Genomic DNA, 23,769 nt, shown 5'->3' with positions numbered 1-23,769 from the left:
ATCTTCTCGAGTTACAGCGATACCTGTGATGAGTGTCTTTACAAGCGAGGACATAATGACTGTTTTCTTTTGTTCTACCCCTGCCCGATGAGGTCAAAGGTCATTCAAATTGATCATCTGGCTCCAGTGTGAGTGAGAAGTAAGAAATCTTCATGGTGAAAGCCAGCCATCATGCGCAGGAGGCAGAACTGTGCGATGCAAGCTGCCTTCCTGACCAGGTTTGAGACTTTTATTTTGCCTTTTTTATACTACATGTGTAAAGTACAAGCAAAGTTTTATTTCTGACACTTGTAAATAGTTCAGTGGTTTTATAATGCATTGAAAAGTGACTATGAGTATGTGACGTTTGCAGACAGTTCTGATTCTAAAATATATATTTAATAGTTTAATAATAAATATTAATATTTAATAAAAATCTTTAATAATTTTATATATATTAAAAAAAAAATGTAAAAAAGATGTGCTTGGATTGGGTTGAATCCACCTTAGATTCTCAGTCAGAAGCCAAAAGCTCTTTGATGCCTCCTAAACCCCCTGCAGCCGGAGATATTGGGTTGGGATTTGAGGGAAACAAATCGGATGAGATTAAAATGCGTTTCCCACGGCGACTCCATCCTCTTCTTCTGAGAAAGAGTCTGTCCCAAACCATCATCCTGACACTTCACTTGCACTTTTAATGATGGTAAGGTCAGGAATTATAGTGATTTGAACAAACCTCAATGATAAATATATTCAACTGGAACGGTTTCTTTGGAAAATGTACAAATCTGGTTTATATTACTGCATTCACTTTGAATGTAATCGTCAGTGTTTGTTATGCATTTTTGTATATATTGCATTGATTTTTTTATGATATTAATATTTGTTTTCATTCTACTTTCATTCTTTATCTACCAAAAATATCGAAAAAGTTCATGTTTTGACAATATTTAAATATAATTTAGATTTTCACTGTAAATAAGCATACCAGTAATTCACATTTTGCTTGCAAAGAAAATAAATTTTTACAGTATTTTATTGTACAATTGCTTATATTGTCTTGTTAAATGTAGCCTAATATTCAGTTTTTCCACACTTTTTTATAAGGTGAGTTAAAAGTTAACCATTTAACAGTTTTTACTGCACTATTAATTTTTCATTTAACATGATTCACTTTTTTTACACTGCATATATTTATTGCAAAAGTATTTTAATTAAAGTGCAAATTTGTTACATTGTTACGCAGGTTTGAGCAGAAACTGAGACTGGTATATATATACAGTATGTGTGTGTGTGTGTGTGTGTGTGTGTGTGTGTGTGTGTATATATATATATATATATATTCATACTTTATTTACTAAAACAATTTTTTATGAAAATTTATGTTTGACTTGTTAAATATATTTAAGTTTTTTCTCTATAAATTAGATTTTTTTGTTTGCAAAGAAAAGACATTTTCACAGTATTTTATTGTACAATTGCACGTATTGTTTTGTTAAATGTAACCGTCTCACTTCCATTTCCAAGTTTTGCACTCACGTTTTCTTCTGAAAATGTACAAATTTAGTGTATATTTATTGCAATGCACACTTTAAATGTGATCTTCAGTGTTAGTTTTGTCTTTTTGTTAATATTACGGTTGCATTAGCATCCTAATGTCAACCATTGCAATGATTTGTGCTCCAGCATCTGGTCCGTGGAGCAAAGTCAGCATGAAAGTCAAACGACGCGACAACAAAAATTGCATAACAAAAAAGTGACATAAGTGACATAACCAGAGTGAGCCAGATGGACTGAAATAAATGAAACATATATGCCAGATGCTGCAGGAAACACACAGCAGGACCTGACATCCTTTATCAGAGAGATATTCCTAAACGCAGCGCCATCCAGCAGACTTTAATGATCTCAGGCACACACAGTCACACCAAAAACTATTCAGACACCAGATATAATTTTATATATTTTGTACTAGTGTGATCAGGACACTATAGTTCATTTATGTAAGTGAGGAGAGCAAAATAAAGTAAACTGTGACATATTATACCCAATAATTCTTCATACAGTGACATTTGGGACCAAAGATGATCCAGACACTTTGAGCTGATCATGTTTTGCTGAAGTGTGTTTTCTTTAATTGCTAATGCTCTTTTTACACACAGACTGAACACAATGAAGCATTGCTTGGTCACTGGTTGAGCTAAACTGGTATTATCTAATTGTGTAGTTAAATTTAACAGCTGACAGATATTCAACATAATTCATGTGTGAGACAGTCTAACAGAAGGACGGACAAAACCAGTCAAATATCAACTGAGTTCTGCTCATATTTTATTACCGTTTTCTAAACTATAGCGAATAAACTGTGATAATGTGAGAAATGTTGAAGGTGTCTGAATAAAGTTTGGTTTGACTGCATATCAATTTACATTTGTCTTTTGATGCCACATGTTTGCTTAGACACGGGTCGAGGGAGACGGACGCCTGCCTTGGGAAAGCTCAGTTTCACATGGACCTCTGGTGCTGCTTCACCATCCAGAACTGGCTCCTGGACTTTGGGAGACCTGTAGTCATGGTAACAAAACAACACAAGAATAAAGCATCGCATCATGTTCAGAGCTTTTACATTTAGAAAAATTCATTTAAATAATAAACAAAAAACGTCTCGGCACAAAAATAGACAAAATCTCACATGTTATGCTTAAACATTTAGCTGGCACTTTTAATTTAATTTTTATTTTTAAAGAGCCAATAGCAGGAGAAGTGCTAGCCATACAAAGTCTCAAACATTGTACAGAATAGTATATAAAATAATGTTTATTTTTCATACTTTTTGTAAGCAAGATTATGATTTTTGCAGTGCAATTGCACCTGTATTCTTGTAAGGCTTTTTTCCTCTAGATCTTTTGTCCTTTGGAGTGGTTCCCTTTAAACAGACCCAGTGCTGGTGACTATTTCCACATGCTGTACAACATCACTACACCGTTCCTGCTGCTCAAGGTGAGTTTATTGAGCAGGTCGCTAATTGATTGACACCTCTTTGCTAAGCCCCGCCCATTCTGTAAGCCCCGCCCCTTCAAAGACTGGCCTGAGATGCATTCACCAGAGCCCGTCTACAGAGAGCCTGGCCACTCCCTATTAAGTCCAATTGTACCGAATTTTGGTTGTAGTTCCACCAGATCTCCACTGGGGGCGATCGCCCATGAGTGCAGAATGAATGGGAGTCTATGGGGCTAGACGGCTAAATTTGTCTCTTTCACCCGATTGCCGCTGAGAAATCTCAGATTTGATTGTAGGTTTTGCAAGTTCAACATGGGTTATAGGTCGAAAGCTGAATGAACGGGTACTTATGTCCTTTCGATTTCTTACAGGTTGAGTTGTTGTTGCCCATAACACGCTAGCATTCTGCTATTGAACGCTGATTGGTCAGTGAAGGACTGATTACGACCAGAGATGCCGCTTGATGGCATCGTGGCATCCGAAGCGGGACCAGAAACAAACAAAACAGAAACTCTTCCAGCACGTGTGTTTGCCTGTGTCAACTGTGTTGTGTGTTTGCCTGTGTCAACTGTGTTGTGTGTTTGCCTGTGTCAGCTGTGTGTGTTTCCCTGTGTCAGCTGTGTTGTGTGTTTGCCTGTCACAGCTGTGTGTGTTTCCCTGTGTCAGCTGTGTTGTGTGTTTACCTGTGTCAGCTGTGTGTGTTTCCCTGTGTCGGCTGTGTTGTGTTTACCTGTGTCAGCTGTGTGTTTCCCTGTGTCGGCTGTGTTGTGTGTTTACCTGTGTCAGCTGTGTGTGTTTCCCTGTGTCGGCTGTGTTGTGTTTACCTGTGTCAGCTGTGTTGTGTTTGCCTGTGTCAGCTGTGTTGTGTGTTTGCCTGTGTCAGCTGTGTTGTGTGTTTACCTGTGTCAGCTGTGTGTGTTTCCCTGTGTCAGCTGTGTTGTGTTTACCTGTGTCAGCTGTGTTGTGTTAACCTGTGTCAGCTGTGTGTTTCCCTGTGTCGGCTGTGTTGTGTTAACCTGTGTCAGCTGTGTGTTTCCCTGTGTCAGCTGTGTGTGTTTCCCTGTGTCGGCTGTGTTGTGTGTTTACCTGTGTCAGCTGTGTTGTGTGTTTCCCTGTGTCGGCTGTGTTGTGTGTTTACCTGTGTCAGCTGTGTTGTGTGTTTGCCTGTGTCAGCTGTGTTGCGTGTTTACCTGTGTCAGCTGTGTTGTGTGTTTACCTGTGTCAGCTGTGTGTGTTTCCCTGTGTCGGCTGTGTTGTGTGTTTACCTGTGTCAGCTGTGTTGTGTGTTTCCCTGTGTCGGCTGTGTTGTGTGTTTACCTGTGTCAGCTGTGTTGTGTGTTTGCCTGTGTCAGCTGTGTTGCGTGTTTACCTGTGTCAGCTGTGTTGTGTGTTTACCTGTGTCAGCTGTGTGTGTTTCCCTGTGTCGGCTGTGTTGTGTGTTTACCTGTGTCGGCTGTGTTGTGTGTTTCCCTGTGTCGGCTGTGTTGTGTGTTTACCTGTGTCAGCTGTGTTGTGTGTTTGCCTGTGTCAGCTGTGTTGTGTTTACCTGTGTCAGCTGTGTTGTGTGTTTACCTGTGTCAGCTGTGTTGTGTGTTTGCCTGTGTCAGCTGTGTTGTGTGTTTACCTGTGTCAGCTGTGTTGTGTGTTTACCTGTGTCAGCTGTGTGTTTCCCTGTGTCGGCTGTGTTGTTTGTTTACCTGTGTCAGCTGTGTTGTGTGTTTACCTGTGTCAGCTGTGTTGTGTGTTTGCCTGTGTCAGCTGTGTTGTGTGTTTACCTGTGTCAGCTGTGTTGTGTGTTTCCCTGTGTCGGCTGTGTTGTGTGTTTACCTGTGTCAGCTGTGTTGTGTGTTTGCCTGTGTCAGCTGTGTTGTGTGTTTACCTGTGTCAGCTGTGTTGTGTGTTTACCTGTGTCAGCTGTGTTGTGTGTTTCCCTGTGTCGGCTGTGTTGTGTGTTTACCTGTGTCAGCTGTGTTGTGTGTTTCCCTGTGTCGGCTGTGTTGTGTGTTTACCTGTGTCAGCTGTGTTGTGTGTTTCCCTGTGTCGGCTGTGTTGTGTGTTTACCTGTGTCAGCTGTGTTGTGTGTTTGCCTGTGTCAGCTGTGTTGTGTGTTTACCTGTGTCAGCTGTGTTGTGTGTTTACCTGTGTCAGCTGTGTTGTGTGTTTCCCTGTGTCGGCTGTGTTGTGTGTTTACCTGTGTCAGCTGTGTTGTGTGTTTCCCTGTGTCGGCTGTGTTGTGTGTTTACCTGTGTCAGCTGTGTTGTGTGTTTGCCTGTGTCAGCTGTGTTGTGTTTACCTGTGTCAGCTGTGTTGTGTTTACCTGTGTCAGCTGTGTGTTTCCCTGTGTCGGCTGTGTTGTGTGTTTACCTGTGTCAGCTGTGTTGTGTGTTTACCTGTGTCAGCTGTGTTGTGTGTTTACCTGTGTCAGCTGTGTTGTGTGTTTACCTGTGTCAGCTGTGTTGTGTGTTTACCTGTGTCAGCTGTGTTGTGTGTTTGCCTGTGTCAGCTGTGTTGTGTGTTTGCCTGTGTCAGCTGTGTTGTGTGTTTTCCTGTGCCGGCTGTGTTGTGTGTTTGCCTGTGTCAGCTGTGTTTTGTGTTTTCCTGTGTCGGCTGTGTTGTGTGTTTCCCTGTGTCAGCTGTGTTGTGTGTTTACCTGTGTCGGCTGTGTTGTGTGTTTCCCTGTGTCAGCTGTGTTGTGTGTTTCCCTGTGTCAGCTGTGTTGTGTGTTTGCCTGTGTCAGCTGTGTTGTGTGTTTCCCTGTGTCAGCTGTGTTGTGTGATTCCCTGTGTCAGCTGTGTTGTGTGTTTACCTGTGTCAGCTGTGTTGTGTGTTTGCCTGTGTCAGCTGTGTTGTGTGATTCCCTGTGTCAGCTGTGTTGTGTGATTCCCTGTGTCAGCTGTGTTGTGTGTTTGCCTGTGTCAGATGTGTTGTGTGTTTGCCTGTGTCAGCTGTGTTGTGTGTTTGCCTGTGTCGGCTGTGTTGTGTGTTTACCTGTGTCAGCTGTGTTGTGTGTTTGCCTGTGTCAGCTGTGTTGTGTGTTTCCCTGTGTCAGCTGTGTTGTGTGTTTGCCTGTGTCAGCTGTGTTGTGTGTTTGCCTGTGTCAGCTGTGTTGTGTGTTTGCCTGTGTCAGCTGTGTTGTGTGTTTGCCTGTGTCAGCTGTGTTGTGTGTTTACCTGTGTCAGCTGTGTTGTGTGTTTCCCTGTGTCAGCTGTGTTGTGTGTTTCCCTGTGTCAGCTGTGTTGTGTGTTTCCCTGTGTCAGCTGTGTTGTGTGTTTGCCTGTGTCAGCTGTGTTGTGTGTTTCCCTGTGTCAGCTGTGTTGTCAATGCCTTGAGAGAAAAGAAAGTGCAGAGCGCGAACGCACCAAAGTGACTGAAGGATTGCCGTAACACGCTAGCATTCTGCTAATGAACACTGATTGGTCAGTGAAGGACTGATTACGACCAGAGATACCGCTTGATGGCATTGTGTGTGTGTTTGTGTGTGTGTGTGTGTATTTTTGCCGTGATCTTTTAAAACAACAAAACAGAAACTCTTCGCCATAAGAATCGCCGTAAAGCAGTATCTCTGGTCGTACGATGTGTATGACGTCATTGACATTTTAAAAGACTTTTTAAAACAAATAAGTGACTCTAAAAAAAATTATATCCTGAGAAAAGTGGATTTTGAGGGGTATAGCGCCATAGACCTCCATTCATCCTGCACTCGTCCTGTGAGCGCCCTCATGTGGAGCCAGAGTGGAACTGCAACCAGTTCAGAAGTCGGAAGTTTACTGAGAGTGGAAGTTCTCCCCTTATTAGACATTCTCTGATTGCACTTCCAAGATGGATGGCTCTTGTTTTTGGCACTTTGTCAGTGTCGCATATCTCAGCGCATATCAAAGCACAAACATTTTATTACAGCTCACAGAGAAAAAGGGGCTCAGAAGTAGATGATGTTTATGACCTGATATTTATGACCTGAGAAGCTACATGACTTATGATGTGTCATCCCAAACCTGTTGAGAATAAACAACGCTGACCTTTACAATCTGTCTGACACTTCCGCCGTCTTCTTGAGTGATCTCTCTGTGTCCAGTCCACATGATTGATGACACGCATTGCATGTGTGACACGCTGCATGTGCATCTAATATGATCAAACTCTTCTCTGGTCAGCGTTGAAGAGATCACTGTTTCCTTCCGCATTTTTGTTTCCCAGGACAAAATATCGAAACAATCTTAAATCAAAATGCATTTACTTGAGAAGCAAAACTAAGTTGTTTTTTTTTTTTATCAAAATGAAGCAAGTTTTTGCTTAAAACAAGAACAAATATCTAGCTTTGGGGGTAGAAAAATTAACTTATTTCAAAAGGAAAACAAGATTAGTTTTCCAATCCTATTGGCAGATATTTGTTCTTGTTTTTAGCTTCATTTTGATCCATTTTCAGATTTAAAGTCCTACTGTAGTCAATAATTGTATCCCTTAAAACTCATCTTGATCATCAAAATTAAATATTTAAATGTTTTTTCCTTAAAAAAAATATTCATGGCTTAAAATATCTTGAATGTAACTCGACACCCTTGCCTCATTTAGTATGCGATTTTATGAATATGCAAATGAGCCCCGCCTCCACTCACTCACTCACTCACTCAGCTCAGAGATCCACTGGTTGACGATCACACGTCGATCTGATTGGTTACAAGGTAGTTTGTGACGTCAGAAACACCAGCGATTTCAAAGCGTGTTTCTGAGACTGTCTTTGGTTCACTGCAGTTTTAAGGAGAAAATACTCAGCAATGCTGTCGACTTATGAACTTACACATGCTTTGTCTTAAAGCACATTAAAAACACCATATAGGCATATAAACAACATTAAAAGCTGGATTTTCACCACAGGGAGACTTTAATATCTTCAGTCATTTTGCTTCTCCAGTAAATGTATCTTGATTTAAGTATGTTTGGATATTTGTATTGGAAAACAAGACAGAAACACTCGAGGAAGAGCATCATTTTTGCAGTGATGCTGTTGCCGGGCAGTTTTGAGTTTGTGTTCATGATCGTCTGCTATTTTTAAGTGAAATAGAATGCAACAGCTTTGTCACATGACCTCACTTGTTTAGTTCAGCAAGTTGCATACAACATATTTAGCTAATTTGTATTTTTTCAATTCACTTTTGTGTGTTAAATGTTGTAATTTTTGTCATTAATAGATCACAGCTGTACTTCATCACTCTAGAACTGAGAAGTCAAGTGGGATCTTGTTTATATTACATCTCATGCAACGTTCTGTTCCAGCTCATAGAGCGAAGCCCGAAGACTTTGCCTCGCTCCGCCGTTTACCTGTGTATCATCGCGTTTGTGATGGGCTCAAGCGCACACCTGGTGGGAGACTCCATTAGCCATCGGCTTCTGCTCAGCGGATACCAGCTACACCTGAGCGTCAGAGAAAACCCCATCATGAAGAACCTCAGACCACAAACCCTGGTAGAACGGCGCAGGAAAACTCATTCCAATGATCAGAATCAGTTTCAAGAGCTTTCAAGACTCTAACAGTTTGTATGGCAGTTGTTCAGCATATCATGCTTATAGTTAGATTTAGTGATTAAAGTCTCCCTGTGGTGAAAATCAAGTTTTCAATGTTGTTTATGTGTCTATGTGGTGTTTTTTTAATATGCTTTAAGTCAAACCATGTGTAAATTCATAAGTCGACGCCATTGCTGAGTATTTTCTCCTTAAAACTTTAGTGAACTAGCCTGACAAGCCAGACCCACATCAAGATGTCGGGTCTGAGAACACACCATTGGCACGGCTCAATCCGAGCGGCGGGATAGACGTTGTCTTTCAGATTCCCTCTGCACGCAATAGGATACAGCGCTACAACCAACCAGAGCGTTTTCCCGCCAGCGGAGCTAACGGCTGCGTTCCAGTCCACTTTTAGACACGCATATAGTCCATTGACCGTTCGCAAAGACCCGCCCCCCTTAGTTACTGTCGCTATGTCCGACAAGCTATGCCGTTCTATCGCTGAGCAGAGAGGAGACTGACAACACGCTGACAGATAGGACAGACCAGGTTACTTTTCGGTTACGTTTGATATTAAACATATTAAACAAAGTCTCACCTTTCAAATTTGGTCATTTGTTAAAAGAAATTTAAACAATAAATACCATTTTGTGGCTCTTTAATGTGTCGTGTCAGATCAATGTAGAGCATCAGTTAAAGCTGCTCGTGAACCGGTCATCTCTTCCTTCTAGTTAATTTATAGCCTCAAATAAACATGAACAAACATAAGAAGGAATGTTGTTTTAACCACGGAAAGGCGTCATTACATTCCGTTTTTCAAGTTCAAATCCTCCCATGTTAATCTACTAACTCTCCTGACTGCTTTGTCGGACAAAATGGCGGATGGCGAAGTATGATTGGTCAGATCACCTGTCAATCAAGCTCCCTGCGAAGGGTCAATTGCGAGCTTCCCCTCGAACCAAACACACCTATATACATTTGGATGCTGCATTAAACACATTCTTAAAGGGAATTTTAAAAATAATAATAAATCAACTCAACTCCACAGTGATTCCAAATGATCAAGGGCTTAGGACGTTCCAGTTCGGCCCACTGCAGTTTCCGCCAGTAGTGGCAGTCCTGCAACGTAAGCAATGACGTACATCTGCGTGAACGAGACGGAGGGAAGTTAGCGAGTGAAGGGCATGACAATTTTGGACTGGAGCGCAGCCTACGCTGATAGATTAAACTTTTGCCGTATCCGGTCGGCAAAACTCCGAACACATCTTCCTTTTGTAAGAATGACTTCAGTGCCGTTCTTTGTTCTTTTCTCAAAGAAAAGCTTAACTCCATGTCTTCCAGAATCGCGATTCGAAAGACCCATCTTCTTTGTTTTCAAGTAGCAGAGAATTCACGCAAAACCGTCACAGCTCTGCCGTCATTATGTTAAGCCCCGCCCACCGACTCTATACACGATGTGATTGGCCTGACTAGAGTTTGGTTTTTCCAGCTCGCAAGCCAACGGAGAGTTGCTAGACGACCCTGGCTGCAAATCACATTTGCTGCCGCTAGGGTGCGTCAGATTTCTACACTAGCAGTGAACCAAAGACAGTCTGAAAAACACGCTTTGAAATCGCTGGTGTTTCTGACATCACAAACTACCTTGTAACCAATCAGATCAACGTGTGATCGTCAACCAGTGGTTCTCTGAGCTGAGAGAGTGAGTGGAGGCAGGGCTCATTTGCATATTCATAGAACCGCGCATACTAAATGAGGCAAGGGTGTCGAGTTACATTCGAGATATTTTAAGAAATTTTTTTCAAGGAAAAAACATTTAAATATGTAATTTTGGTGATTAAAGATGAGTTTTAAGGGATACAATTATGACTTTAATAGAAAATTACAGTAGATTTATTCTAACCATTGTGTTGCTGAGTTTTGTGCTGGTCAAACAACAACAGGATTGCATCTACTTTTTCTCTGTTTTCTGACAGATTGACTCGTTTGAGTTGCTACAGTATTATGATGAAAGTCTGGGTCATTGCATGTGGTAAGCTGGAAAATATTCTGCACACATTCAGCCAAGATTTACTTCATACTAATTAACCTAATTAATCGAAAAATCATTATTCAGTAGAAACATCCTTTCCCTCATGAGGGGTATAAAGCAGAAATCTGCCATGTATAATTTTATTAAAGTGCTGGAATTTTCTACAAAATGTTTTATTTCATCCATAACCAAGATAACAAAATGTTCTAAGAACTTTTAGCTAACGTTCCCATTAAGTTATGAAAACATTATTTCTGAATGTTCTCTGAACATTTCAACAACATCCAGGTTTTCTCTGTTATACGAAACGTTAAGGGAACATTGTATCATTCTGCAACATTATTGGAATGTTATACTTTTGATTGTTCTCTGAACATTCCGAAACAAGTAGTAACATTTAAAAAAACATTAAAGGAACATTAAAATGTTTAAAAAAAAACATTCCATGAACGACGTATAAATAATGTTTCTGTGCTAATGTTTTGAGAGCATTATTAAAGACCAGTTACTGGAAGAACGTTTGTTCATAACATTGAGAGAACCTTGCTACAACGTTCCCTGTTATCTAAAAATCACTTTTACACTTTTATCTTTAATTTTTTACAGGAGTGTTCCTCTGTTTCTCATCCTGTTCCTGTATTTCACTGGATGTTTCACTATTGTCAAATCAGAGAGGAAGATGCCCGTCTCCGCTTGGCTTCTGCTGGGTCCTAGTGGCCTTTACTACTGGTCCGTTTCTCCCTGTAACACTAGTGTAGTTCACCCAAAAATGTCACCATTTACTCACCCTCATGTTGTTCCAAACCTGTATGAGTTTCTTCTGTTGAACAAAATAGATGATTTTTTAAAGAACCAGACAGCTGACGGCACCCACTGACTTCCAGAGGATAAAAAAAAAACTATATAGGGAAGTCAATGAGTGCCGTCAACTGTCTGGTTACCAACATTCTTAGTATATAATTAATGCATAATTTTTCCATGCCAATAAAGCTCATTTGAATTAATGTGTTGGGAAAATTTCATTTTGATTAGAGATTAATAAATGCTTTAGAAGTGTTACTAACACTTCTTCCCCCAAGTAAGTAAGTTTATTTTATGCATGCTTTTTGTTGACTTGGAACTAAAATGAATTGCTGTTTACTCCTCAGGTATCTTGTGACGGAAGGACAAATTTTCATCCCTTTCATCTTCACCTTTTTTGCCATGACGGCTACAGTCATGCACCAGAAGCGTAAAGGTTTTCTACCTGACAGTAACGGACTGTTCCTGCTCTACAGTTTCTCAATATCACTCGTGTTAGTGACTGTCTGGGTCGCCTGTCTGTGGAAGGACGTGGTGTTACGGAAGAAATACCCAGGAGTCATGTATATACCTGAGCCGTGGGCCTTTTACACACTTCACCTGAGAGACAAACACATGACGCTCGCAGACTGAACACACACAGATCACTGTCAGGGCAGATCATGACTGGCATTGCAACCATAAACTCTTCATTAATGTCACGTTGCACCTTTAAAAGGTGACATGCAAAGACATGCAATATCTATTCTATTCTAAATTTTCAAGATACACTATTTTTCAAAAGTTAGTATGTTTTTTTTTATATATAAAATACTTGTATTCAGCAAGGACGCATTAAACCGATCAGAAGTGACAGTAAAGACATTTATAATGTTATACAAAAGATTTCTATTTCAGATAAATGCTGTTCTTTTGAACTTTCTATTCATCAAAGAATCTCGCAGACCAGCTGTTTTTGTTCATGTCATTCGCGATTCGCCTGATTTATAAACATTTTATTCCTGAAAACATTATGAAAGCATTTTTTGTCTGTTGACAGTATTTTCTGATTTATAGAGCGAGAGAGGTCCAAAATAAATGTCTACTAAATAAAAAAGGCTTTATCCATGTGTTCTGATTTCTGTTCTGAAAATGTATGCAAATTAGCGCGTATTTAATTATAGGCCTGCAATGCCTTATTTGCATATATGTATGACATTTCAGAATACTTTTAATACAAAATAATCCATTTGGGAAGTGACATTGGTGCATTTTCCCTCCTAAACATCTGTGTTGTCCTGGCTTAAATATTATTTTGGTAAATAATGAATAGGCCTAATGTATCAAGAGATCTTTTTTATATAGCCTGCGATGTGGACTAATAGGGTAGAATTTATGGACGTATCCTCTACCTAAATAGGGACAGTACGCCTATATTAATAATTCAACGTTGCAAATTTTCACTGTATATTTTAAATATTAAATATTCAGTGTTGTTTAAAATCACAGCTAAATAACGTCAACCGTTGACGTGACTGTCACGTGATACTCGTTTATTTCCTCAGCGCTGGTTAGTCTTATTATTATTGTTGGAGTCCTATCCTAACGTGACTGAACGGGATAATATACATTGGATTTGAAATTTTTAAAAGATTCTATGGTTTAGCAAACATATGTATTCGATAAACATAGTAACATCATCATAACTGATGAGATTTGAATGCGGCTCGTCTTTATGCGATCGAGCGCCGCCTACAGGAACACAAGTTCCTCTCATTAGTAGAGCTGCACATCGACATGGTTAGTTTAGCATCTGTTCTTTGCGTATTATTTCCATGTAAAATAAAAAAAAAAAATACGTTTTAAAGTATAATTGACTTCTTCTGTCATTAATTCCAGGCGAAATTCCTCAGTCAAGATCAAATCAACGGTAAGTAGACCGAGGCTAAAGATTGTCTCTGTCAAGACTAGGCTACAAATCCTTTCTTGTTTGATTACTAATCTGATTAGTCAGATAAATTCGGTTTTATATTTTTAACACAAGCCAAAAATACATGTTAATATAGAAATTTAACCACTTTTACACTAACACTTTATAACAGCTTTCATTAACACACATAAATGATTTTGATACTGTACAGTACTGTATATATGATCACAGTACTGATTGATTTTTTATCACTTTAACACATCCTTGCTGAATAAAAGTATTCATTAATTTATTTTTAAAATGAATAAAAAAATGACTCACCCCAAACTTTTAAACGGGAGTGTATAATATTACAAAAATATTTCTGAAAAAATAAAATAAAATCCTGAAAAAAGTTTCACAGCTTATAAAGAAATATTAAAGGAGCACAACTTTCCAACAATAATAACAAATCAGCATTTAGAGTGATTTCTGAAGGATCATGTGACTGAAGACTGAAGTAATGATGCTGAAAATTCAGCTTTGCATCACAGGAATAAATAATATTTTAACATATAGTCAAATAGAAAGCCATTATTTTACATTATAATAATATTTCACAATATTTAAGTATTTTTTATCAAATAAATGCAGGCTTAATGAGCAGAAAAGACTTTCAAAACATTAAGAATAGTAATGTTTCCAAACTTTTGACTGGTACTGTATATATACAGTGTATATATATATACAGTGTGTATATATATATATATATATATATATATATATATATATATATATATATATAACATCTGCTAAACATATATAAATGTTTATTGCAGTTATAATGGGAATTTTATTATAAAGCATTGCTTCGATGAGAAAGCTATTCAACAGAAGCTATACAACAGATTTTACTCTTTCACTGGAGACAAAGTGGCATTTGTTGTGTTCATTTCACTTCAGCGGAGCGATTACTGCAGCACAAGCACAGTGTAGATCCTCTGATGCGTAAACTGAGAGACAACTGAACATGGGACTCAATAAAATATGAGGATAAAAGCAGGAACATAACCGTAACCGACTGATAATGCATGATTTACACCGTAAACACAAAGATATAAACAGCAAAGAAATCTTGAGGGCTCCTGTCTGGCTTTGATTCATTCGTCCACCTGCAGTTGTTGATAATGCTGTAATCTTGATTCCCTCTTAAACAGGTTGTCTCAGTTCATGCCAGAACAAATCCTTCATTTTGGATTAGAGAGATTCTTTGCCAAACTGTGTCCAATCCTTATAAAACATAAACTTTCATATCTGTCTTATGGATACATTTTAAATCTTCTAAGTTAACTTGGTTCAGGGGTGTTTTGTTCTCTGAGGTTGTGTTTTACATGTTTGCATACACTTCTGTGTATATTAATATGTTTTTGTCTTCATTCAGAGTACAAAGAGTGTTTTTCGCTGTACGACCAGAAGCGCATTGGTAAAATGAAGACGCAGGATCTGCTGACGGTCATGAGATCTCTGGGCCGATGTCCGACCCTGCCAGAACTCGACAGACACTTACTGACACATAACATCGGTATAGTATCTACAGTCAAACCAAACTTTATTCAGACACCTTCAATATTTCTCACATTATCACAGTTCATTCGCTATAGTTTAGAAAACGGTAATAAAATATGAGCAGAACTCAGTTGATATTTGACTGGTTTTGTCCGTCCTTCTGTTAGACTGTCTCACACATGAATTATGTTGAATATCTGTCAGCTGTTAAATTTAACTACACAATTAGATAATACCAGTTTAACTCAACCAGTGACCAAGCAATGCTTCATTTTGTTCAGTCTGTGTGTAAAAAGAGCATTAGCAATTAAAGAAAACACACTTCAGCAAAACGTGATCAGCTCAAAGTGTTTGGATCATTTATGGTCCCAAATGTCACTGTATGAAGAATTATGTCACAGTTTGCTTTATTTTGCTCTCCTCACTTACAGAAATTAACTATAGTGTTCTGCACTCACTAGTAAAAAAATATACAAAATTATGTCTGGTGTCTGAATAATCTTTGGTTTGACTGTGTATCCACTGGTCTGTTGGGTTGCAAGCTACAAAATAATGATCGTTTCCAAATGGGGTTCCTAAAACTCCTCCCCTTCTGCTCCTTACCTGTCAATCAAACAGATAGTCCCGCCCCAAACTCAATCTAGAGAGTGCAACTTTTTCAGTTGAAAATAGTCCTCGTGAAAGAGTTATAATCGATAAACTAAACAAGCATGAGTAATAGAACTACAATCCCATGAAGCATTGTGAATCACATAATCAAAATAAGACTGATGGATAAATATAAACTATTGATTTAAAGATTTTTATTATGTATATATAAACAATAAATTTTATGTATATAATATGCATACATTTACCAATGTTTGTAACATTCACAGTGGAGTGGATGGATGCTAATTGCTGGAGATTTTTTTGTGGAATCATGGGTAATGTAGTTTTTCACCGCAAATTCTGCTGTTAAACATGGTTATTTAAGGGGGTCATATAATGTCATTTTTGTACAAGCTAATATGATTCTTTAGGGTCTAAATGAAAGTTTGTAATATACTTTAAGAATTCTCATTAGTATTGTAAGAAAACACTAATTTTACCTGGTCAAAACCAGCTCTGTTTTCAGCACGCCGTTTCAGTGCATGTGTCTTTAAATGATAATGAGCTTTGCTCACCCCGCCCCTCTGCTCTGTGGGCACACCGTACACAATAACCATAACGCGTTGTTCATTATAAACGTGGGATTATGAATTATATTGAGAACGTCGTATATAGAAAACATGCCGTAATGTACCCTGAGTGTAAACAGCCGCATTCATCGTGAAGCGTGCAAGCGATTTGCAAAGATTAATATAAATATTAATATAAAGTTTAATAAAACGTTACACTCACTCACTTCTTCTGGAGGTGCAGCAGGAACACGAATAGTTGCCGATCCTTTTTTCAGGAGCAGCTTCTTAGTAAAACCAGCTTTATACTGATCCTCGTTTGTAAAGCAGTCTCGAGTCTGGTGAAATGATTCGCTCAAACATGAAAGCATTGACGTTGATCGTGGGGAATATTCCCTTCGAAAACAAACTCAGCCACTGCGTCTTCAGCGGTTCGGATTTAGAAACATCAATATGACTGCTGTGTTCGTTATTACACCCAAGAACAGAACACCACAATCGCTTAGACGCCATTCTGCTCATAGACAGCGCTCCAGCGTATCAACAATGAACGCGCAGGTCCGCGCGGACTATGATTGACAGCTCGCTCACGAGCGAGGGCGGGTCTGTGTTGAAACGCTGCTGTCAATCAACAATCATGGGAGGGGCGTCCGACCATGTGACGTCACAAAATCGAACAGCTTGATTTGATTTGAGAGAGAGGAAAACATATAAGAAGATTTAAAAAAAAAAAAACACTGGATGGATTTTTATCATTTTATGATGGTTGTGTACAGGCACTGCCAACACACATTTCAGTACAATCAACTTGTAAAAGTGCATGTACCATTATATGACCCCTTTAAAACTGAGGCCTGAATGACCAGAAACACCAGCGATTTCAAAGCGTGTTTCTGAGACTGTCTTTGGTTCACTGCAGTTTTAAGGAGGAATACTCAGCAATGCTGTCGACTTATGAATTTACATATGGTTTGTCTTAAAGCATATTAAAAACACCACATAGACACATAAACAACATTAAAAGCTGGGTTTTCACCACAGGAGGACTTTAAGTTAAAAATCAGTGGAGAAAATGAATGAGATTTCTTTTGTTTGAGTCAAGGTGGCTCATTGAAAACGATCACTGACGACTCTGAACATTAAACCGAGAGACTTGAAGTATTTGAACGTCCAAACAAATGACTCACGCCAGTGTTAGGTTATCAGATAGATGTCCTCCTAAACGTCCAATCCCCAGGTAAAGTCAACAGCGTAAACTTTGCTTACTAAGTAAAATAAACTGGAAATCAGTAGGAGTACGTGTATGAAACTCAACAATAACAGTCTCAGACTTCAGGGCCCAGTACATCCAGATAAGGACAGTGAACAGGGAAAGATGGTTTATAGAGTCACACAGACGAAAAACAGCACATCCAGAGTGATTTTTATTGGAAAGGAGAGACATATGAACTGACATCACATGATGAAATGCTTGACAAATGTGTTGAAATGTACTAAATATAAACCTGGCGGAATGAATTTGACTCTCAAAGCCTGTCAGATGTGATCAAGCGGCTTCCGCATCCGAAGCTTTTTGGCAAAGTGTTTGACTCTGTCTGCCTTAGATAAGAGCGGCGAGTTGGACTTCTCCACGTTTCTCAGCGTGATGCATGTGCAGATCCGGCGGGAAAACCCTCGGGATGAGATCCTGCGGGCCGTGAGGCTGATGGACACGGAGAAGCGAGGCTTCATCACGGCGTCGGAGCTCAGGGTCAGACTGACGGGCTTTGGAGAACAACTCACAGATCAAGAAGGTATGATACGTTCAAGTCCCACACTGTAAACTGTGATCAGTTGACTTAACTTAAAAAAAAGTGAACTTCAACTTAATTTTGCAAAAATAAACTTCACGCGTAATTGAAAAAATTAAGTTATGTGGACTTGTCAGGTTGACTTAACTTAATTATGTCAAGTTGACAAGTCCACATAACTTAATATTTTCAATTACGCGTAAAGTTTATTTTTGCAAAGTTGAGTTGAAGTTTACTTTTTTAAGTTAAGTCAACTGGAAGGGAAGGTCGTATTTACGATTTGGTAAGTCGTGTGTGTCCTTCCTTCAGGTCATTTTGACACGAAACACGTTTTTTTTTAAACTGAGTGTTCATTGGAGGCGTACATGACCCTAGGACTTTTGTCGGACTTGAACAACAAATACACACACACACACACACACACACACACACACACACACACACACACAAATGAATGGATTCAAGGAGTTTTGTGGGTTGAAATTTTAAAAAGTAACAAATCCTTACCCCATTAGGAATGAATGGAATTTGAGGAATGTTTCAGTATACATGAAAAAAAAATGCTCAAAATTCAAACTACTTTTACACTAAAATGCTTAAAAAATGCTAAAACTTTACCAAAAAAAATGATTTTATAATGTCTACATGTGTGTCTGAATGAATACTGAAGCGAACTTCCACATTCTTACCCAATGTAAGATATTTTGAGCTGAATTAAAAAGTTTATGCATGAAATTGTGAGTTATTTTGAATTTAAGTTGAAAGAATGTGAGGAATGTGCTTAAATTACTATTTGTTTATTTATTGATCAAATCTAGTCATTTAAAGGTAAATAAAATAAAAAATAAAAAAAAAATCATTAAAAATAGAAAACATATTATCAAACTGAAATAAAATAATCTTTCTGGACAAAATAAATAAATAAATGAAGTATAATTTTAGGGATTCGGGTCATTTTGACCCGTGAGGGAAAGATGTGTTACAAAACGCAAGGGAAGGATGAGGGTTAAGTCACTTAAGGCATTATCCAATTAAATATGAACTAATTTGCATGCAATTCCAGAAGAGAAATCTGAACATTTGATAAAGGCAGGTTCAAAAATCATGTTTTAATTTTGTCTAAGTTATTAGAGTTAAAGGTTTTTTTAGAGGAGATTTTGGATTTCTCTTTTTTCACTCCAAAAATCAGGGAATAAAATAAAAAAAAATCAACATGTTTTTAGGAAGAACATGTTCTTTAAATTAAGAGAATGATAAATAAACAAGCCTCTCTGACAATTTTTTTGAAAATATGGCATTTAAAGATATGTATGTGTAATGGAAATTAATAAATGTGTATTTTAGATGTGTTTTTTTTTTTTTTTTTTTTTTTTTTTACTAATGTGAAAAAAATACTATTTTGGAAGCAAAATATCCCAAAATCTCTAAAATGAAAAACTAAACAAGTAGGAAACATGTTGCAAATTCTGACTTTTTATGTCAAATGCAACGCTGTATATTGATAACATCTTCAGTCCAGAAACAATCCAGAACACATCAGCATAGAAATGACTTCTTTCACTCAGCTTAGCTAATTACTCATTATGTTAACTCTGTGAAATATAATCAAGATGTTTATGTCCCAGTTGAAGAGCTGCTGAGTGAAGCTGGCGTGGCATTTGATGGACAGATCCACTACGAGGACTTCGCCAAGATGGTGACGTTTCTGACGGTCGATGCCGAACTAACTTCAGAACAGCAATAAATCAGCCTCTAAATCTTCCTAAAACAGCAAAAAATGAAATGACTTCACGACCCTGAGCATATTTAACTGATAAACCCCCTGCCAAACCCATTCAATCATTAACTAACGGTGGGATTGTTGTGAGAGTGACCAGATGTGTCAGTCTACGTGACTTTTTATTACATTACAAGTTGTTTTCTGACTTTCCAGAAACTTCAGTACAAGTTAAGATTTCAGATTATTAGTGATTATTGAGTATTGTGTTTGAAATTGTGATCATAGTGCCCTCTTGTGTTTATAGAGACTATTTTACACTAGCTGTGATGCATCACATTTCACACAACAGAAATCATTTATTATATTTGTCTCAAGCTTCTGGTTGAAAAACAATAAATGTCTCTCTCTCTCTGTAAAAACATCTTTAAACAGTTTATTATAACCTATAAAAAGCAAGAACTGAAAGCAGACTCTGTTGTTTCGTGAACCGAACCGTCCTTGCAGGGTAAAGCTCATAAATTCCCCAGTCGTGGTGTAAATGTGTCTGTGTCGAGATAATAAACTAAAGCTTCAGTCCAGCGCAGTAGATCTGCTGTCAAATGTTAATTAGATGGAATAACAGTAAAAGTTAACTTCGTAATTGTGTTTATGAGGAAAACAAACATTGCTATGATAAGACAAGACTTTATTATGTCCTTCAAATGGACAACATAGTAACACTGTTTACATTCATTTCCGTTCGGACCCTCACCTTCACATGGTTGAGGTCACTGACACAGCTTTATTACACTTCAGATGAGCAATACATTTTAATTATTTCTGAATTTCCAGGCAATAAATGCAAACAAAAAAAAGGAGGTTGGAAAACAAGAAACGGATAATGTACTTCAAGTTGCTGCTTTAACATCTGCTTCATGTACAGTGTGATCACTCGTGAAATCAGCAGTGGTTTCAATCTCAGGGCAGAGACTGTTTTTTAGCAACACAATTTTACTCCAAATGTGAGTGAAAGTGGGGAAAAAGGGGTTTGGCAAATATTTATAATAAAGCATATATATATAGTTGTATCTTAATACAATTATTAAGATGTATAAGCAATTATAGTAATTAAATTTGCAACTTTTTAGTGTATTTTATTTTTTAAGTAGGCATATTTGTGCAATAACATTTTACCTCAAACATGAGTAAAAAGAAAAATATGAGGTTGCTCAAATAATACATAATTTTAAGATATAATAACGTGTGTGTATGTATATATATATATATATATATATATATATATATATATGCCTTTTTTCAAGAGTTATGCATTTCGATTAATAGTAAAATTCCAATATCCCTTATATTATTCATATTATGAATTAAATAAAGATATAAAGAATTTGGGGAATGGAATATTTGATATGATTCATAAATTTAATTTCAAAATGTGAAAATACGTTTAAGTTTAAGAATTATACAAAATGTTTTATTAAGCTCTAGTTCATATATGTGTGTGTGTGTGTGTGTGTGTGTGTGTGTGTGTGTGTGTGTGTGTGTGTGTGTGTGTGTGTGTGTGTGTGTGTGTGTGTGTGTGTGTGCATTTTTCAAGATATATAAGGATTGTTGTTGTATCTTAATATAATTAATTATTATTTTGGTTCCACTTTATTTTAGGTGTCTGTGTTACAGTGTAATTATACATTTAAGTACTCAGTAATAATAATTAACTATACATGTAGTCTACTTACTATATGGTTAGGATTAGGTTTTGTTTAGGGTGAATTGCATGTAATAATGCATAATTTATAGTTATTTCAATAGCAACTACATGTAACATATGTAACAATGACACTGTAAAATAAAGCGTTACCATTATTTTATATAATTATATTGAGCAATTGATTTTTTTTTCAATGCAATGCAACAATAACTTGCTCCAAACATTAGGAAAAGTGGAAACTATATATGCATTAAAAAAGAAATGCAGTGCAGCATAAGACTCTGTACATCCAGGTGTGCTTCACGCGCGCCTTTACGCGGAATAACACCATAAGCATTAAAAAAGCGGACAAATGTTTTAGTTCTTGACACAACAATGATATAATAAAAAATAGATTTCCTCCAGTCTACCTCATAACAGCGCAGTCTGTGGACGGGAGCACGTCTGTTTGCCCGTTCACCACCGATAACCGGTATTCCTCGGTCTCCATCACGTTCAGCGGAATCCCGGCCTGACTGTCGCGCGCCTTCGCGGTCCCGGAGAACGGGCGGATCTGACAACTATTGGCGATTGCGGGAGACGAGATCCTCCAGAAGAAGTCCTTCAGCATCTTCCTGAACTCCCTGCGCATGAGGCAGTACAGCACCGGGTTCAGGCAGCTGTTCGAGTGCGCCAGGCAGATGGTGACCGGGAACACGTACGTGTGGAGCGCGTAGTAGATCTTATCCCATTGGATTACGTTAAACTTCACCAGAACTCCCCAGAAAGTGATGGCGTGGTTGGGAAGCCAGCAGATGAAGAACGACAGGACGACGATCGTGACGGATTTGGTGACTTTAGACCTGCGTTTGGGGAAGTTGTTGTTCATGCTGCGTTGGCGGATGAGGCGCAGAAGGAGAATGTAACAAACGATGGTGATGAGCATCGGGATCACGAACGCAACTAAGATTTTCTGGAGGTGATAGAGAGCGTGCCCACGCTGGCCGTTAGGAAAACGCGTTAGGCATAGTTTAACACCGTTGATTGTGTTCACCCCGGTGAATATCCCCGTGGGCACCGAGGCCACTGTAGCCAGGAGCCAGAGGAGCGCGCTTACAAGTTTAACCGAGCAGCGCGTGTTGCGCGTACGGTCCTTAAGCGCGGACGCAACGGACCAGTACCGCGTAACGCTCATGGCAGTGAGGAAAAACGCGCTCGCATACACGTTCATCACGGTCACCGTGACCACTACTTTACACATTGCGTGTCCGAAGGGCCAGGTGAAGTCCATCGCCGTGTCCACCGCCCAGAAGGGCAGCGTGAGGACGAACTGGAAGTCCGTGACCGCGAGGTTCATGATGAAGTAGTTAATTGTGGATTTCTTCCTCCCCTGGCGGACTCTCATAAGGAAGAAAACTAGCAGGTTTCCCACTAGACCCACCGCGCACACCACCGAGTACACGATGGAGATCATGACGCGGAGCCCGAGGGTCCCGTCCGCGGCCACGTCGATGTCCTCCAGGTTGTTGATTCGGTTAAGCTCGGAACCGGAGCCGTTAAAGGAGCTCTGGTTCTGGTATTCCGCCATCATGTCCTGCTCGGCGTCAGGTGCCCGGTGCAGCCCGGGGATGTGAAGGGCTTGCATCACGGGAGGGAACACTGTAACGGGGGAGGAGTGCGCGCAACGTCCAGACACACCGGAGACTCCCGCGCCATGACGGAGCTCTCACGGTGCGCGGTGCCGCTACTGGCGCAGATGCGCGCGCGCGGCTTTATGAAACCTGCGCCACCTGAAGCCCCGCCCATATGGGCAGAGTCTAGATGAGCCACTCCCCCTAAAGACCAGGTTTGACTTATTTTACTTTAAATAAGGTGAATTCAGTTTGATTGGGACACTTTTCCCCAGTCATCTCAATGGCAAAAAGTGTTCCAATCAGCCTGAATACACTGCTATGTGCTCAAATACAGTCAAACCAAAATTTATTCAGACACCTTTCTCACATTATCAGTTTATTCGCTATTGTTTTCGAAATTGGTGATAAAATATGAGCAGAACTCAGTTGATATTTGACTGGTTTTGTCCGTCCTTCTGTTAGACTGTCTCACACATGAATTATGTTGAATATCTGTCAGCTGTTAAATTTAACGAAACAATTAGATAATACCAGTTTAGCTCAACCAGTGACCAAGCAATGCTTCATTGTGTTCAGTCTGTGTGTAAAAAGAGCATTAGCAATTAAAGAAAACACACATGATCAGCTCAAAGTGTCTGGATCATCTTTGGTCCCAAATGTCACTGGTAGTCTCTGTATAAAGAATTATTGGGTATAATATGTCACAGTTTACTTTATTCTGCTCTCCTCACTTACAGAAATGAACTATAGTCTCCTGCACACACTAGTAAAAACATATAAAAAAATTACATCTGGTGTCTGAATCATTTTTGGTTTGACTGTGTGTGACTCAGAAAAACAGTATACGGGTGTATATGAAATCATTCACAGAAGTTACAGTAGAACTGATCAAACATCAATATAACCAAAACTCAGACATAAATAAACAAAAGAATAAACACAGTTGTGGAACAGACTCGGGAAACAAGTTTGGATTGCTTGGGTGCCAAAGAAACATAGAAAGGTGGGTAACACTTTATTTT

The 23,769-nt window shown here is 38.8% G+C and overlaps 3 protein-coding genes across 3 annotated transcripts; 2 read left to right on the top strand and 1 right to left on the bottom strand.

Moving 5' to 3' along the window:
* Window positions 1–101: 101 nt before the first annotated feature.
* On the top strand, window positions 102–11,941 carry cln6b (CLN6 transmembrane ER protein b; the record flags this gene model as incomplete). The annotated part of the gene is made up of 7 exons (XM_081356644.1): window positions 102–218; window positions 2,440–2,554; window positions 2,881–2,979; window positions 8,251–8,439; window positions 10,452–10,507; window positions 11,114–11,236; window positions 11,656–11,941. Exons 1-7 carry the CDS (start codon window positions 172–174, stop codon window positions 11,939–11,941), a joined length of 915 nt encoding a protein of 304 aa, XP_081212770.1. The 5' UTR covers window positions 102–171.
* Window positions 11,942–13,084: 1,143 nt separating this feature from the next.
* On the top strand, window positions 13,085–19,893 carry calml4b (calmodulin-like 4b; the record flags this gene model as incomplete). The annotated part of the gene is made up of 5 exons (XM_081355344.1): window positions 13,085–13,111; window positions 13,187–13,217; window positions 14,638–14,778; window positions 17,527–17,715; window positions 19,338–19,893. 5 exons carry the CDS (start codon window positions 13,085–13,087, stop codon window positions 19,454–19,456), a joined length of 507 nt encoding a protein of 168 aa, XP_081211470.1. The 3' UTR covers window positions 19,457–19,893.
* A 214-nt stretch (window positions 19,894–20,107) lies between these two features.
* Window positions 20,108–22,835, bottom strand: rxfp3.3b (relaxin family peptide receptor 3.3b). The gene has a single exon (XM_081355436.1). The coding sequence runs from the start codon at window positions 22,756–22,758 to the stop codon at window positions 21,541–21,543; it is 1,218 nt and encodes a 405-aa protein (XP_081211562.1). The 5' UTR covers window positions 22,759–22,835; the 3' UTR covers window positions 20,108–21,540.
* Between the last annotated feature and the right edge of the window lie 934 nt (window positions 22,836–23,769).

This window comes from Scardinius erythrophthalmus (genome assembly GCF_964197995.2).
Source record: "Scardinius erythrophthalmus genome assembly, chromosome: 24".
Taxonomy (NCBI): Eukaryota; Metazoa; Chordata; class Actinopteri; order Cypriniformes; family Leuciscidae; genus Scardinius; species Scardinius erythrophthalmus.
The sequence above is the reverse complement of the archived record's forward strand: the minus strand, read 5'-3'. Positions and strand labels throughout refer to the sequence as shown.

Bases quoted from the DNA above. Each gene is read 5' to 3' on its own strand.
- rxfp3.3b (XM_081355436.1), bottom strand. From the start codon at position 22,758: ATGCAAGCCCTTCACATCCCCGGGCTGCACCGGGCACCTGACGCCGAG.